At 51.2% G+C, this 15,900-nt stretch overlaps 2 protein-coding genes across 2 annotated transcripts; one reads left to right on the forward strand and one right to left on the reverse strand.

Annotated features, from left to right (window-relative positions):
* Positions 1 to 2,285: 2,285 nt before the first annotated feature.
* BDW70DRAFT_164622 (N-(5-amino-5-carboxypentanoyl)-L-cysteinyl-D-valine synthase) lies at positions 2,286 to 13,631 on the reverse strand (the record flags this gene model as incomplete). Its single annotated transcript, XM_073741514.1, has 2 exons — positions 2,286 to 9,854; positions 9,918 to 13,631. The coding sequence occupies 2 exons, from the start codon at positions 13,629 to 13,631 to the stop codon at positions 2,286 to 2,288; spliced, it is 11,283 nt and encodes a 3,760-aa protein (XP_073591101.1).
* Positions 13,632 to 14,559: 928 nt separating this feature from the next.
* Positions 14,560 to 15,555, forward strand: BDW70DRAFT_164623 (Isopenicillin N synthase; the record flags this gene model as incomplete). The annotated part of the gene is made up of 1 exon (XM_073741515.1): positions 14,560 to 15,555. One exon carries the CDS (start codon positions 14,560 to 14,562, stop codon positions 15,553 to 15,555), a length of 996 nt encoding a protein of 331 aa, XP_073591102.1.
* Positions 15,556 to 15,900: the final 345 nt, after the last annotated feature.

The following is a 15,900-nucleotide window of genomic DNA, read 5'->3' on the forward strand; positions in this document are numbered from 1 at the left end:
ATAACAATTTTATATCTTTTGATTAATATATAGAGAATCTACCTTGACTTTTTCATCTGTATACATACTCCACAATCTATTCTTATAATTTAACCTAGTAAGATTCTAGATTCTCCCTCCTTCCCTCCATAGTGACATAGCCTGAAAGTATTCTATATAGGGAAGACAAAGCAATAACTATCTAGGATTTTGGGTTGCTCCATAACCCAAAAGCCCATATTACCCAATAATTTAAACCAACGGGTTATTTGGTTATCCACGGGATAGCCCACTAAGACCCAAAACCCAGCGGGTTTTCAGAAAGCATGATCCAACCCATTTCTTGGCGGGTCGGGGCGGGTCGGGGCGGGTTTCGCGGGTTGGGTTTAACAAGTCTAGTAACCTGAGTCCCTTGTATATTTAGGGGAAGGGTAGCAAGCTAGTCTGGATGTCTTGTCTATTTAGCAAGTTTAAATATATTTATAGGTACTATGGCTTGTTTAATCTACTACTTCTAGTATTTAGCCTTTACCTGTATAATAGCTTTCCAGAGCTATTTATAGCCTGGGTTTTATTGCTATCTTATTTAGTAAAGTATGTCTATTAGTTCTGGAGTCTACCATGGGATCCTGGGGAGTCTGCAGGTATTATATCTTAATATACCTTAAATTACTAGCTGGGATATCCTGACTACCTCCTCAGCTAGTAGGTTGATTAGTAGGCTTGGATCCGGTAGGCTTGCCAGGACTCTAGCTTTCTCCCAGTTAGTAGAGCCAAGCCTTTATATAGGGGAGGGCTCTTCTTGCTCTAGTATTCTTCCAATTATTACATGGTTACTTGGGGTCTTGAGATAGTCTTCTACTAAGTGTAACGGGCGTAGGTAGTATTGTTTTTAATTAGCTGTCCTGTATAAACGAGTATCACTTAGAGAAAGAAACAAAAGATAGAAACGCAGATATCTTCCTCCTCCCTTTTATCAACCTTTCCCAATCATACGTCAACACTTCCGACTTCCCGGACTTGCATGCCGACGGATCTCTTTCCCGAAGTTACGAGGATGGATCCCTTTTCCTACGAGACCGCAATTCCGAGGCTGTACACTAATGTTGCAGAAACCTTATTTACTACCAGGTTGAGGGCATGGCCGACAACCAAGATCCAAGCCATAGCCTGTGACACTCTACAACAGTAAAGGATTCAGTTTTTTCCTGGACTTTATTCTAAAAGATGATCTTTTAATGAATCTAACAGATTTTAATAATAACCTGCATTGGAAACTAAGGGAATCAGTATTACTAGATAAAGGCCAGCATGAAGTAATCATTGCAGCTCTTTCTTGCGAGTTCAGCCTGTATTAAGGGCTGCCACGTACCAAGAAATCATATCTAGGCATATAGCTCATGAAAATCCTTGTAAAAAAATGAAGACTAATCTGGGTCTTATGTTGTGGTGTATGTAGCCTAACATTTATAGCTGGAGTTAAGAACTCCACTGACCTCTATTCCCTACTAGCTGCTACACGAATCACGCCCTAGTCCAGTTTCTGAGCACCTGCATTAAAGAGGAAATAATAAAATCATTTGGATCAACTCCCAAAGCACCTCGGAGAATATGGAAAAGAGAAACTTACGGGTCCTGGCAAGAGAAAAGGACAAGAGCAGCGACAAGAGGTTCACACTAGGAAGCTCGCACGGAGTGCGCGAAACTAGAACAGAAGCTGTACAGACAGCTTGCTGCCATCCATGGTACGGGGAATAATCAATCGAAGGAAATCAAGAGCTTTTCACGTTCTATGTATCCCAGCACGAGCAGTTCTGTGGCACGACCAAGGACGGCTTTATGCCAAAGACCAACAGCTCAGACCCTTGGTGCTTGGATTGAAGCTGCGGGTAACACTATTACACGAAAGGACCAAGCAAAATCGCGCTTAAACTTGAATGCCATTACTCGGAACGCGCAGCAGGATATATAGAATCTGGACCTTAGTAAATGAAGATTGCTATTAGGCCATCTAGTGCACAAGCTCTGGGTGGAGGTGACTAATGGAATTGTCAAAAATCTATACGAGGCCGACGAGCTAGCAAAACACATTCGCGGCGTGTGTGATGAGGTCGGCAGTCGTGTACTCGCGACTAGCTGATGCCATCGGCATGACAATGTCAGCTCTGGCGAAGCGCATCTAGGCTCTAGACATAAGTCCAAGGTTGTGATCTGAGAAGAGGCGGCTCAGTGTGCGCGAGAACGAGGCGGGCCTTGTACCCCGTGTGTAGAGCGTTGTACGTGGGCTTGCGAGCATACCATTCGTCTCAATATTTGGCGAGAATTTCCTCGATTGTTGAACAAATGTGTGCGACTTGGCGTGGATTGGTGGCCCAAGAGAAGTGAGTATCGTCCACAAGCGGTACTAGATGAATGTTTGCAGTATCTGGGAGCAACCTGTCCAGTTCATTAAACGATGTTTTGTCGTAGTACTCGTACAGACGCCGCTGGTTATCGGACTGGAACTTGTCGTTCGATCTCGTAGCTTTGAATAGGACTATACGGTCTGTGCCGGGTGGGAGGCACTGGAAATCGGCAGGGTCTGGTTGGTAGATATGATGAATGGGATCCAAGACCTCAGTATCACCGAGGTCGAGTGCCCGTGTTGCTCCAGGTACGTTGAAGTACGTGTCAATGATACCTAAAAGACCTATCTTTGAACCCAGCTCCACGAGCTGTCGCGATACTTCCATCGCGATTGTCCCTCCAAAACTCCATCCGATAAAATGGTAAGGCCCGTCCGGCTGGATCTGGCGGATTTGCTCCAAATACATCTCCGCTAACTTCTCAAACGTGTTGAGGCGCTTGGTGTGGAGGTAGTAATTGTTAAAGACGACCATGTTCGTCGTGGGCAAGTGCTTGACGATGTTGTTAAAGTAGCTCTCTGCCCCTCCCTCTCCTGGCGGCAGTAGGAACAAGATCGGTCCTCGTCGTGGGGCGTCGAGATGTTCAAAATACGGTGTGTACATCTCCTCGTCGAATTCAGGAGCCGGAAGCACTGGAGTTGTGTGCTGAGCTAGTGCACCGCTAAAAATCATATTCAACCCTTCCTCAATCTTGGAGATAAATCGTTCGCTCTCCTCGAGGCTCCAGGCACTGTCCACTTCGATTGACAGGACACCATTAACACAGCTGGCCGTGATATCAACCGCAAACGAGCTCTGGCCTTTGTCCGCAGGACTTGTTGTGAGTCCATATTGCATCTCTCCGTCCCCAACAGCGAGGGCCCATCGATCTGTTGTCGCTTGCTTGCTTGTGAGCTGCCCTAGATAGTTGAACGTGACCTGAGGCATTTGGTGTTGGCAATAACCGTAGAGAGCTCCGAACCCGATGCCCCGTGCGGGCACCTGATTGAGGCATTCTCGCAAGCTGGCTAACCCCTGGCCAAGGGTGTCGACACTCAGAGGAGGAATCTCGAAGGGATACATGCTGGTGAACCAACCCATGGTACGGCTCAGATCTAGTGTCGGGTTAACCGTTTCCTCACGCCCGTGGCCCTCGAGAGTAACCATACTTGGGCTACCCGGGGCGAGATGTTGGAGTGCCAATCCAACCGCGGCGAGTAAGAAGTCTTGCATAGATACATTCTGGCTGAGAGTTCCCCCAAGGAGGATGGCCGTCTTGTCATCGCTCCAAGTTCGGCTTAATCGGCTACGGGTCCCGGTCAATGGGGGCAAAGCGGATATGCTGGCAGCCGTTCGGGCGAGGAGTCCTTCCCAGTACCCCCTCTCCGATGCCGACCCCTGGTAGTATTGTATCGCCTCTGCCCACTGCCTGACGCTGCTGCTCTTGCTACCGAGAGTTCCACCCTGGTACAGGTTCTGCAGGTCACGGGCAAGAATCTGCCAGCTAACAGTATCGATGATCATATGATGGACAGAGAACCAGACTCGCGCAGATCGATCCTCGTACCCGTGGAGGTAGGCAACAGCGCTGATTGGGCCATTCTCGAGGTCGAAGCCAGACTGCCATTCTTGGAGTACTTGGTCAATAGCCGTACGTCCATTGACATCCTTGATGTTTAGTACTCGGAGCTGAGCTGGAGAGACGAGGTCTGCGAAGCATTGCACCACCCTTCCGTCCCTCTGCCTCAACCGCATTTGGAACGCATCATGATACAGCTGCAATTCGGCGACTGCCGTGCTCAGCTTAGTCACGTCCAGCTCAGGGGTCCGTAGGTAGAAAGTATGATTCCAATGGCTTGGGCGGTTTAGCGACTTTGACAAGAACCAGCTTTGGATCGGCAGCAGGGGCGCATCGCCGAGCACTGGTTGCTGCTCTGCTTGGAATTGTGGAATGCTGTCCGGACCAGCGGATTTCGTCAAAACGCTGTCATGAATACTGCGAATGGTACGGTGGTCGAAGATATCTCGAACGGTGACTTTACAGCCGATCTGGTTGTAAATTTGGGCCGCGAGGTGCAAAGCCGTAATGCTGTCTCCGCCTAACCTGAACAGATCATCGTCGATACCACATCGCTCTATTCCTAGGGTTGATGCCCATAATCTGCACATCTTGGCCTCGAGAACGTCCCTTGGCGGGCTGTATGAGATTTGGTGGTGAACACTGCCTATATCAGGCAGCTTGCGGACGTCAAGCTTCCCGTTGATCGTCACTGGAAGTGCACCTTCTAGACGGCATAGTTGACTGGGCACCATGTATGCGGGAAGCTTGCCTTTCATGTAGGCGAGGATACTTAGATCGGAGACCGTTTCAGTGTCAGGCGTATAATATCCGACCAGGAATTTCGCGATCCGGGAGTAGGAACTGTTGTTCTCATACTTGGCCACTACTGCACATTCTCGGACTCCAGGACACGAAGCAAGCGCGTTTTGAACTTCTGAAAGCTCGATGCGGTATCCTCTCATCTTGACCTGGAGATCGGCTCTTCCAAGATATTCTAGATATGGCTGGTGCTGACGGTCAAGCCGGCATCGAAACAAGTCGCCAGTTTTATAGAGCCGAGGATAGCGTCCGGCAGCAATATCTCGCCCTGTCTGGAAGGGATTGGGAATAAAACGTTCGCTTGTTAGAACGGGCTGGTTGAGATAGCCACGGGCCACACAATCACCAGCGAGATATAGCTCTCCGACTGCGTCCATAGGAACCGGCTGGACGGTGGGGCTGAGCAGATATGCCCTGGTGCCTGGTAGCAGCTCGCGCAGAGCATTTTCGAATTTGGATTGCGCAGTGAACTCACTGATTATGTTGTACACTGTGGTCTCCGTAATGCCATAGGCGTTGTAGATCGGGCCGCAGAATGTGGAGCGCAACTTCTCGTACTGCGAAGCATGGAGTTCTTCACCAGCTGCAGTTACGACCCTCAAATGATGGAGTCGTGCTAGGTCAATTTGCTGTAACAAGGATGGAGTTCCGCTCAGATACGAGAGGCGCTGACCGTTGGCTGCCTTGTAGAATTCATCATCCGCGATGAATTCTCCTTCCGGGATGATCAACTTGTGGCCGCTCATGATCGATAAGACCAATTGCTCGACGGAGAAATCGAAAACATAGTTGGATAGAAAGAGCACAGCGTGATATTCAGTGCATTCAGCACCAAAGTACCGCTTCCTGAGTGCATCACGCAAGCGAAGAACTCCACCTTGGTCGACCAGAACGCCCTTTGGCTTGCCGGAGGTGCCCGAGGTGAAGATTATATATGCCAAATTTTCCATTCCCGTGGTAGTGGGCAAATCATGAGTTGACTGTTGATTCACCATATTCGAGACCTCGGGCGAGTCGATTGCAAGTACTGTTGCCTTCTGGCTCACATATTTCGAGGCATACCGAGACTGTGTAACCAGAACATTCGCTTGAGTTGTCTCCGAAATGAATTGGACGCGTTCCTCGGGATATGATGGATCCAAAGGCACATATGCGCCACCGGCTTTCCAGATCGCCAGAATGCAGATAATCGTCTCGATGCTCTTATCCAGTACGAGAAGCACTTTGTCGTCCGATCCAATGTTTGCCACGGACTGCATGTATCGGGCTAGCTGGTTAGCCCTTTCATTGAGCTCGGCATAGCGGAGTGCTCTATCTCCCTGTATGACGGCGGTTCTTTCTGGTACTCTGGAAGCTTCGTACTCGAATGTTCTGCTAAGGGACGTAGCTTCCAGCCTTTCTACATGACTGTCGAGTGAGGATCCTGCTAATGGCAGATGAGCATCCCTCATCTCCTCGGGGCGGACCAACAATAGCTTTGTATTTTCTTTGATCCCCGGGGCCGCCAGGGCAGAGAGCTGCAGCAGGAGATATTTGTAAGTGTCCAAGAAGCCCTGAATCGTGCTCTTCCGGAACAGGCTGGTGGCATAGTTAAAGTTAATCTTCAAGCTCGAGCCCGACTCTGTAACCGTCGCGTTCAGATCAAACTTCGCTACCGACTTTACCCCTTGAACAGGCTGGTATGGGGTAATTCTGACGGTGCCTTGATTCGCAGAGGTCGTCTCATGCTCTCTATCCATATCACTTTCGAAGTTGAACACAGTCTGAACCAGGGGATGCCGGCTTGCGTCGTTATCCACCCGCAAGAGTTTAGTCACGTCTTGGAATGGCATGTCCTGATGCAACTGGGCGTCGACAAGCGCTTTCATTACCCTTCGAATGAGACCGTGAACGGCAAAATCCTTCACGTCGACCCTCACAACTATCATATTGACGAAGAATCCGATGACAGACTGGAACAGGGGGTGGGTTCGATGACTGACGGGGACTCCCACTGCGATGTCTGGCTGATTTGTATATGAGGAAAGCATCAGGCAAAAGGTAGAGAGCAGCACTGCGGAAAGACTAGCCCCGTGGTCTTTGGCAATGCTCCTGAGGCTCTCTACAACCACACCGTCCAGATTTACAGAGAGGTCATCTCCGTCGTAGTTGAATTCCGCAGGCCGTGGATGATCCGGTAGGAGTTGTAGTGGCTCCAGGTCGTCCAGTCTCTGCAGCCAAAAGTCGGATAGTTTGCGCACTTGATTTTCACCCAGTCGTCGACGGTGGTGCTCAGCATACTCCTTGTACTGGACTTGAGGCGCTGGCAGGCTCGGTATGTTGCCGCTTTTTCCGTTTGGCACACACAAAACCCGGAGCTCGCGCTTGAATATCTCTAACGACCATGCATCGAAGCAGGTGTGGTGGAACGAGAGGGCCAGGTAAAGATTACCCGTTTGGTGTTTGAGAATATGGGCCAACCAGGGAAGCTCAGAATCGAGACGGAAAACGTGCTGCAATAGGCGTCCGATTATGGCGTCAATCTGATCCATATTACCCACTAGTTCCTTTTCGACGACCAACATGCCCTGGGCTTCATCGATGGTCAATATCTTTTGGTAGAACGTGCCAGTTGTCCGGTCCCGGGGCAGCAATGTTCGTAAGGCTTCGTGTCTCGAAAGGATGGCATATAATGCCTGTTCGACTCGGGATTCATCAACAGAGGCAGGCAGTTCAAAGGCAGCATCGATATTATATGCATTGCCACCACCCTCAAGCTCGTGAATAAAGAGGAGTCGTTCTTGAGCGCGAGATATGGCCGTTTTGCGTCCGTCATCATAATCCACAGGCGTGATCTCCTGTATGTCTCCAGCATTGTTCATGATCAGGTGTGCCAGGCCCTCGATGGTTCGATGACGGAACAGAGCGCTGACGGAGATTGTGCGATTAAAGACTTCGTGAATCTTGAACGAAAGCTTCGTACTCTTCAAACTATCCCCTCCGAGGCTGAAGAAATCGCTGTCGCTGCCAATAGCTTTGGCGGGCATATCTAACAGTTCTGCCCAGATACCGCACAGGATACTTTCGATCTCATTACGTGGCGCCACCACATTCATTGCGTCCTCTTCCTCTGCTGCAGGTAAGGCCTTTGTATCCAGCTTTCCGCTGGCAGTGACTGGGATGGAACTGATGGGAATGAAGCTTGAGGGTACCATATAGCCAGGAAGCCGGGATTGCATGAAGCGCCGGATTGCAGCCGCAGACACTGCAGAGTTAGCCACGTAGTAGCCAACCAGGAACTTCTGGTCTCCTTCCTTGACACTCTTTGCAATCACCACGGACTGTTTGATGTCAAGATGAGAGGACAGGACAGCCTCAATCTCCCCCAATTCGATACGGAGTCCGCGAATTTTGACCTGGAAGTCATTCCGTCCCAAGTACTCAATCTCCCCGTTACTGCCAGGGATCCAGCGTACCAGATCGCCAGTTCTGTACAGGCGGCTGTTGCGCCCATCTCGCCGTTCCTCGTCTGTTTGGAACGGATTGGGGATAAATCGCTCAGCGGTCACGTCCGGCCGGTTGTGATATCCTCGTGCCACACCTTCACCACCCAGATAGAGCTCGCCTACGGCCCCGATTGGAACGCGTTTCATGTCTTCATTCAACACGTAGCTCGTGCTGTTGTCGACCTGCTGGCCGATGCTCTTATCTGTGCGCCGCTCTGGGAAGGGGTACAGCCGCTTGTGTGTCGTGATGGAGACCTCCGTTGGACCGTAGCCGTTGATAATGAGCCCTTGAAAAGTTTCACGGATTTGGTCAAAGACGGGCTCGCTGAAAGCTTCCCCGACGCAATCGACACGGCGTAGGTGGTCCTTGAATCGACTGAACTCGTACATGGAGACAACAGACGGTGTTCCAGAGAGGTATGTTATCCGATTGGTTTCGATGTATTGGTAGAGGCGCTCTTTGTCACTGCGCATTTCATCGTTGAGCATAACCAGTGTTTGGCCGTTGAGGAGGGCGTCGGTCATCTGCTCCACGAAATGGTCGAAAACGTAGTTGGAAAATGAGAGGATTACCTCGTCGTCAGTTTCGCGCAGCCCGAAAATCTTCGACAGCGATACCTGCAGATTTACGACTCCGTGGTGCTCCACCATGACGCCCTTTGGTTTCCCAGTTGTGCCTGAGGTGTAGATAATATATGCAAGATCCGTGCTCTTGCTGGACGGTGGAGAATTCGACACACTCCATCTCGAGTCGGGCCGAGTAGAAATGTCAGACGGGTACAGATCAACATTTTCTCCCGCTAATGCTCGGATCCGTGCGAGATAACAGGTGTCTGAAATCACGGCAATTGCGCAGGTGTCTTTTAGGATATAGCGAATGCGGTCGTCGGGGTACTCGGGGTCGATTGGAACATAGGCACCGCCGGTCTTCCACACAGCCAGTATACTAGTTATCATATGCTCACTCTTATCCATTACAAGAGCAATGACGCTGTTCGGTTTGGGGCTGATCTCGGCGTTGAGCTGGTGCGCCATACGGTTCGCCCGCTCATTCAGCTGGCGATATGTCAACTTGCGTTGCTCATAAACCACCGCGACCTTGTCTGGCTTCTGAGCCGTTTCCTTTTCGAACATTGCTTGTAGGGTGGTATCGGGGAATTCTGCGTCCGTCGCATTCCATGCGGCGAGTTGAGCCATTTGGGCTGATGACAGATACTCCAGGCTCCGGACGGGATCACCCAAATGTTTCGCGACTTGCAGGAGGGTGTCCTGAACCATTTGGAGCAACTCAGATATAACAATCTCATCAAAGAGCTCTCTAGCGTAGCAGATGGTGAAGGTGAATCCTTTGGTCCCGTCGATCTCGCGCGCGATAACAGCAAGAGGATAGTCGAGTTTTTCAATGCTGCCTTGGATGGTATACTGCAATTCACTCTTCTGTCGCATCTCCTGGGACTTGTCCAGATTTGGGTAATTCTCGAGCACAAACAGTGAGTCAAATAACCCATGCTTCAGCTCGCTTTTGTGTAGACGACCCAGTTCCACATTTCCCCGGCTGTTCATGCCATTAACAGCGGCCTGCACATCATGGATAGCCTCCATGATGGTTTTATTCCTATAGGCCAACTGGTCAATTACCAGAGGGAGCGTATTTATGTAAAGCCCCACAGATCGTTCGATCCCACTCACAGGCAGGTTTCTCCCCGAAATAGTGGTGCCAGTGATAGTATGGGTGCCGCCACCGTAAGCATGTAACACTGCATGCCAAACAAACTGCAGAATAGAGTGCAGTGTAATGCCATGGGCGGAGCATATTTGGCGCAATTCTGCTAGCCAGGCAACATCAGGGACTGTTAGAGTTAATTGGTGTTGATCCTCCACCTGGTCATAGTCCGCCAGTTGAATCTTGTAGCGACTGCGCTCATTCAGCAAAGCGTTCATGTCACAACGCTCGTCAATCTGCTCCACGATACTGGCCCAGTATCTGAGATGGTCTTCGCGATGGGCTTGAAGATATTCTTGAGATTGGGAGTAAGGGTCTTCCAAGGACCGGATGAGAGGATCTCCGTGCAGGAGATGCAGATATGTTTCATGGACTTTCTCGAAAAGAAGCGGCAGACTCCATCCGTCCAGGATCGCGTGATGACAGCTGAACAAGCACGAGAATCGGGTTGAACTATGCTCGATCAGATAAACGCGGAACAGGCTTCCGGTTGCTAGGTCGTATGGCTCTGCAAGGTCCCTGCGCTGTAAATCTAATAGCTTCTGCTCCTCGGGCAAGGCTGGGCCGTCGGTGGAAGATAAGGAACTCCAGTTCAGCTGCTGGTCCTCGTCAATCACCTGAAGAACATCCTGGCCCCATTGAAATCGAAGCCTCAATGCTGGAAATACGTGCTGTACGTGCTTCCACCCTCTCTGGAATAGATCTGGATGTATCTTGACATTGTATCGCAGCACGGATTGCATAACGTAAGCCCCTGATCGCCCCATATTTTTGAGGAACTGATAAACAAAGCCTTGTTGGAGACTGCTAGCAAGATAGGCGTTACCATTTGCGACTCCTCCGGCCACGGTCATTGACTGGGGTCGAGCCTCTTCACGGGGAATCTCGCTGGACTCTTTGTTTCGCAGGAACTCAGCCATCTGCTCCAGTGTCCGGAATGAGAAAACGTCCTCGATGGATATAGTCACACCAAGCTGCTGGCGAATACGTGCGATAAGTTGGATGCATGTGATGCTGTGCCCTCCGAGACGAAAGAAGTTGGCCTTGCGTGAGATCGATAGGTGATGGGCTCCCAAAACGTCCGCCCAGATCTTGCCCAAAGCAATTTCCATCTCGCCCGAGAGGTCGCAAGAGGATTCCTTGGGTTCAACAACGTCGACAGGAGGTAGGGCACGGAGGTCTGCCTTTCCGTTGACAGTCACTGGGATCTGCGACAGCTGCACAAGTCGTGTCGGGATCATGTATCGAGGTAGTTTCAGCTCCAGGAATTGTAAGAGATCCGTCTCCGAGACAGATGTAGCATCGCACACATAATAGCCTACGAGGTGCTCGTTGGTGGTTTCCCTTTCGCCGTGCCGCAGTCTTTTGGAGACGACCAGGCTGGTTCGTACACCAGGGTAACCCGCCAGAGTGGACTCTATCTCGCCAGGCTCAATCCGGATCCCTCGCAGTTTGATTAGAAAGTCGGCGCGGCCGAGGTACTCAATCTCACCGTTCGGAAGCCAGCGGGCGAGGTCCCCGGTCTTGTACATCAGCTCGTTTATTCCGAGCTCCTTCTCAAGATCCGTTCGGAATGGGTTGGGGATGAAGCGTTGCGGCGTAAGGTCGGGCCTATTAAGATAGCCCTTGGATATACCCAGCCCGCCAATGTGTAACTCACCGGTGGCACCAATAGGCACTCGCTTGAGGGAGTGGTTGAGGATATAGCATTTCACATTGCGCACGGGTCTCCCAAGACTCGTATTATTGCGCGCCGAGCCCGGTCCGAAGACTTTGAGCGCCGTCACAAAGGCCGATTCTGTGAAGCCGTACTCGCTCAATATGCGATTCTTGAAACGCCTACGTAGTGCCAGATACCGAGCTTCAGTCAGGTTCTCGCCGACCAAGATCATTCGCTTTAGAGACGGACAAGAGGAGAAGTCGTATTCCTGCAGGACCGAGGCAGTACCGTTGAGGTAGGTGATTTTATGCTCACAGATGAATGGTATCAATTTTTCGGCATCATACTTCTCAGCGTCATCGACCATGGCGAGCAGATGCCCATTCACCAGTGCCATGAGCATCTGCCGTACGAAGGGCTCGAATACGTACGCTGAAAAGAGCAGAATGGCTTCGTGATGGTCCCCCGTCACCCCGTAGCGAGTGGAAAGGTCAGTGATGCTGTTCACCACGTTGGTGTGTTGTTTGAAAATACCCTTTGGAAAGCCCGTGGTCCCCGATGTATAGGTGACGTAGGCAAGTTGCTTGCTGTTCAGGTATGGGTCGCGCAAATTGTCGCTTGGGAATGTGGACGGCTGCTGCGCAATAAAACTCAAGCAGGGCTCTAGATGAATGATGCAGAGATCCCTGTCACCGACGATCTCGCGTTGAAGTCTTTCCGCAAGGTGATTGCTGGCAATGATGACCGTTGCCTTGGTGTCGTCAAGCACGAAGCGGACACGCTCATCGGGATAGGTTGGGTCAATGGGCACATATGCGGCGCCAGACTTCCAGATACCCAATATGGTCACGATAAGGTTCTCGGTCTTCTCGAGAAACAACGCAACCAGCTGCTCGCGTAAGATCCCGATGGAGCGTAGATAGTGGGCGAAACGGTTCGCCTGGGCGTTCAATTCGCCATATGTAAGCTGGCGACCTTTGTACACGACGGCCACTTTCTCTTCATGCAGCTGTGTCGCCTCCTCAATAAGGTGATGGAGTCTTTTGCATTTAGGGTACTCCCCATCCGTCCTGTTCCACTCCTCTAGCTGCTGCTTTTGCTCTGCAGAAAGAAGTTCAAGATCCAGGACCGGCGTCGTTCCACCCGACGCAGCCTCAGCCAGCAAGACGTTCAAGGCCTCTGCGAGATCCACTATCGTTTTCCGGTCGAAAAGGGACTCTGAAGAAAAAAGTGCTACCTGAAGTCTGCCTCCCCCTTCACGCACCACTACTGCGACGGGGAAGTCAGCAAATGGACCCTGAAACTCGTTCGCGTCTGCAAAAATAACAGGAATATCCAATAGCCCCATTTTGATGAGACACGATCCAACCTTGACCGGGTGCATCTCTTGCTTCCTCAATCGGTCCATCTTTTCAATGCTCTCAACGTCCTGCATCACGGTCCATCCTTGTTTGTTCTCGTGGCAGACAACCGAGGGTGAAATAGTGTATGATGTCTCTATATCATTGGGGCCGCCGCATACATCGATAGACGCAGTAACGGTATGCGAGCCACCACCGAACCCTTTCAACATGTGGTGTACTGCAAACAGGACCACAGATCTCACACTAATGCCTCGTGCAAGACACATTTCTTCCAACGCGACAAGTACTTCTGCTGGAAGAGGGATGGAATACTCATTGTAGCCATCGGTCCCGTCACTGAACCCGGTTACCGCAAGCTGGTATTTCGTCGAGTCCGTTGCGATACCACTCAGATCACAGCGTTCAGCAATCTCGCGGACGGCGGCTTCCCATTTTTCAACCCCTCCAGGGAAACACACTTGGACGTCACCATGCCCTTTGCTAGGGTCGATGTTGCCATTGCCTGCTTTAACGTCGTCATTGCATGCCTTCACAAGGCCATTGTCCCCCACGTTTCTCCCATTGGCCTGCTTCCCATTGGCCTTTGGCACTGTAGCGCCTGCATGATTGCTACTGCAGTCAGGGCTGTCTTCGCTCAATAGCCCAGGTGGACTCATATTGATTTTATTCTTGTATGGCGGGCAAAAAAACCTGAGGGGGAGGATGACGCTTGAGAAGTCAGTTGACAGCCCAGAAGGGAGGACACCCACGCAAAGAAGCTCACACAGTGCTAACCACCACGGTGCTAACTGTACTCCCCTCCGGTACGAGGGTGTGCTACACCTCGGCCTGGCCGATTTTCGATCAAAGCCCTGCCAAGGAGCATCCATAAAGATCTAGAGATCGATTTGCTAGCTATCTGACTATCCAGTACCCCGACGTCGCACCATCAGGCTGTGCTGTGGGGACAGCCGAACGGCACCATCATCTCCCAGCACCCACAGCCATGGGCGGGGACCAATACATTATGGTACGTGGGAGATGAAGATTCACGTTCTGCTTTAGACAGTCGCAATTGGCCTTCGCGGCGCAACATTGGCAATAGATCCAGGAACAGGGCCATCCTCACTCTAATCGTTTGCCTGAATGTTCTCTCACTTGGGGCTACCTGAATCCATTCCCACCCAGAAAATTGCCACACAAACCAAGCCGCTTATAGATAGCGTGGTTAATACTGCAGAATCCTGCCCCGCTTCAATCCTGCAGGATGATAGTTGCGGGCGTCACTCGGCGCCGGCCGCGGTGGCTCTTCTTATGCGTGCCTCCTCGTATTTTCGCAACGATCCTGGTCGGCTTGATGTCCAAGCCAGCCAGAACCGGCCGTTCATTTGCTTGGAGAAATTAGGAAATGCACCGAAGGGAAAATAAATAGCCCTGGCGCAGATTCGCCCTTGCCCGCACTTCACACAAAGGGAAAGACGCATCTATTGTTCTACGCGGACACTCTCTACCAATTGACTCCTGCAGGACGAGTTGAACCTTAAGACGCGTCCTTCCGTTTTACAATCCCTTCTTCTTACCCTAAACTGCCCGCCCTCAACCATAATGGGTTCGGTCGCCAAAGCCAATGTTCCCAGGATCGATGTGTCTCCCCTGCTTCAGGACGACCAGGCAGCCAAGATGAAGGTAGCCCAGCAAATCGACGCCGCTTCTCGCGATACGGGGTTCTTCTACGCCGTCAATCATGGGATCGATGTGCAGCGACTCTCCCAAAAGACCAAGGAGTTCCACATGTCCATCACACCCGAGGAGAAGTGGGACCTCGCCATTCGTGCGTACAACAAAGAGCACCAGGACCAGATCCGTGCCGGATACTACCTGTCCATCCCCGGGAAAAAGGCAGTCGAGTCCTTTTGCTACCTGAACCCAAACTTCACACCCCACCACCCTCGTATCCAGGCCAAGACGCCCACTCACGAGGTGAACGTGTGGCCAGACGAGTCCAAGCACCCCGGCTTCCGAGATTTCGCCGAGCAGTACTACTGGGATGTTTTCGGTCTCTCTTCTGCATTGCTCAAGGGCTACGCCTTGGCATTGGGCAAAGAGGAGGATTTCTTCGCCCGCCACTTCAAGCGGGAGGATGCTCTCGCCTCGGTTGTGCTGATCCGCTACCCTTATCTGGACCCTTACCCCGAGGCTGCGATCAAGACGGCGGCTGACGGCACCAAATTGAGCTTTGAGTGGCACGAGGATGTCTCCCTGATCACCGTGCTTTACCAGTCCAACGTGCAGAACCTGCAGGTCGAAACGGCCGTAGGGTACCAGGACATCGAGGCCGACGATGCCGGCTACTTGATCAACTGCGGCAGTTACATGGCACATCTCACAAACAACTACTACAAAGCACCCATCCATCGGGTAAAGTGGGTTAATGCAGAGCGCCAATCCCTGCCATTCTTCGTCAATCTGGGCTATGACAGTGTGATCGATCCATTTGACCCGCGAGAACCCAATGGCAAGTCTGATCGGGAGCCACTTTCCTACGGCGACTACCTGCAAAATGGGCTGGTTAGTTTGATCAACAAGAACGGCCAGACCTAGAAGCGTGGGGTGCGGGAATAGCAAGTAGCACTAGTGGACGGGGATTGGATAGAGCATAACCCTAGTTTGGGAACGGAGGGGAAAGAAGAAGCGAGTTCCGTGAAGACTGAAGAGCGGCCACTAATCGTAGCTAGTTCTATTCTTTTGCCACTTGTTCTTTTCACTCGGTTATTTGATCCTAGCAGAGGAATCTGAGGCAATACAATCAAATCCAGGCTCCGTAACATTCGAGAGTAACTCCACGTCCTTCTTGCCCTTTATTGACTACTTTTCGGTTAGTACTGGCAAGTACGTTGGGTGGAACAATAATTCCTCCAATCGCCTCCACTAAGGCGTGGCGAACTG

The sequence above is a fragment of the Aspergillus foveolatus genome (assembly GCF_047715535.1).
Source record: "Aspergillus foveolatus strain CBS 279.81 unplaced genomic scaffold BDW70scaffold_122, whole genome shotgun sequence".
NCBI classification, from domain to species: domain Eukaryota; kingdom Fungi; phylum Ascomycota; class Eurotiomycetes; order Eurotiales; family Aspergillaceae; genus Aspergillus; species Aspergillus foveolatus.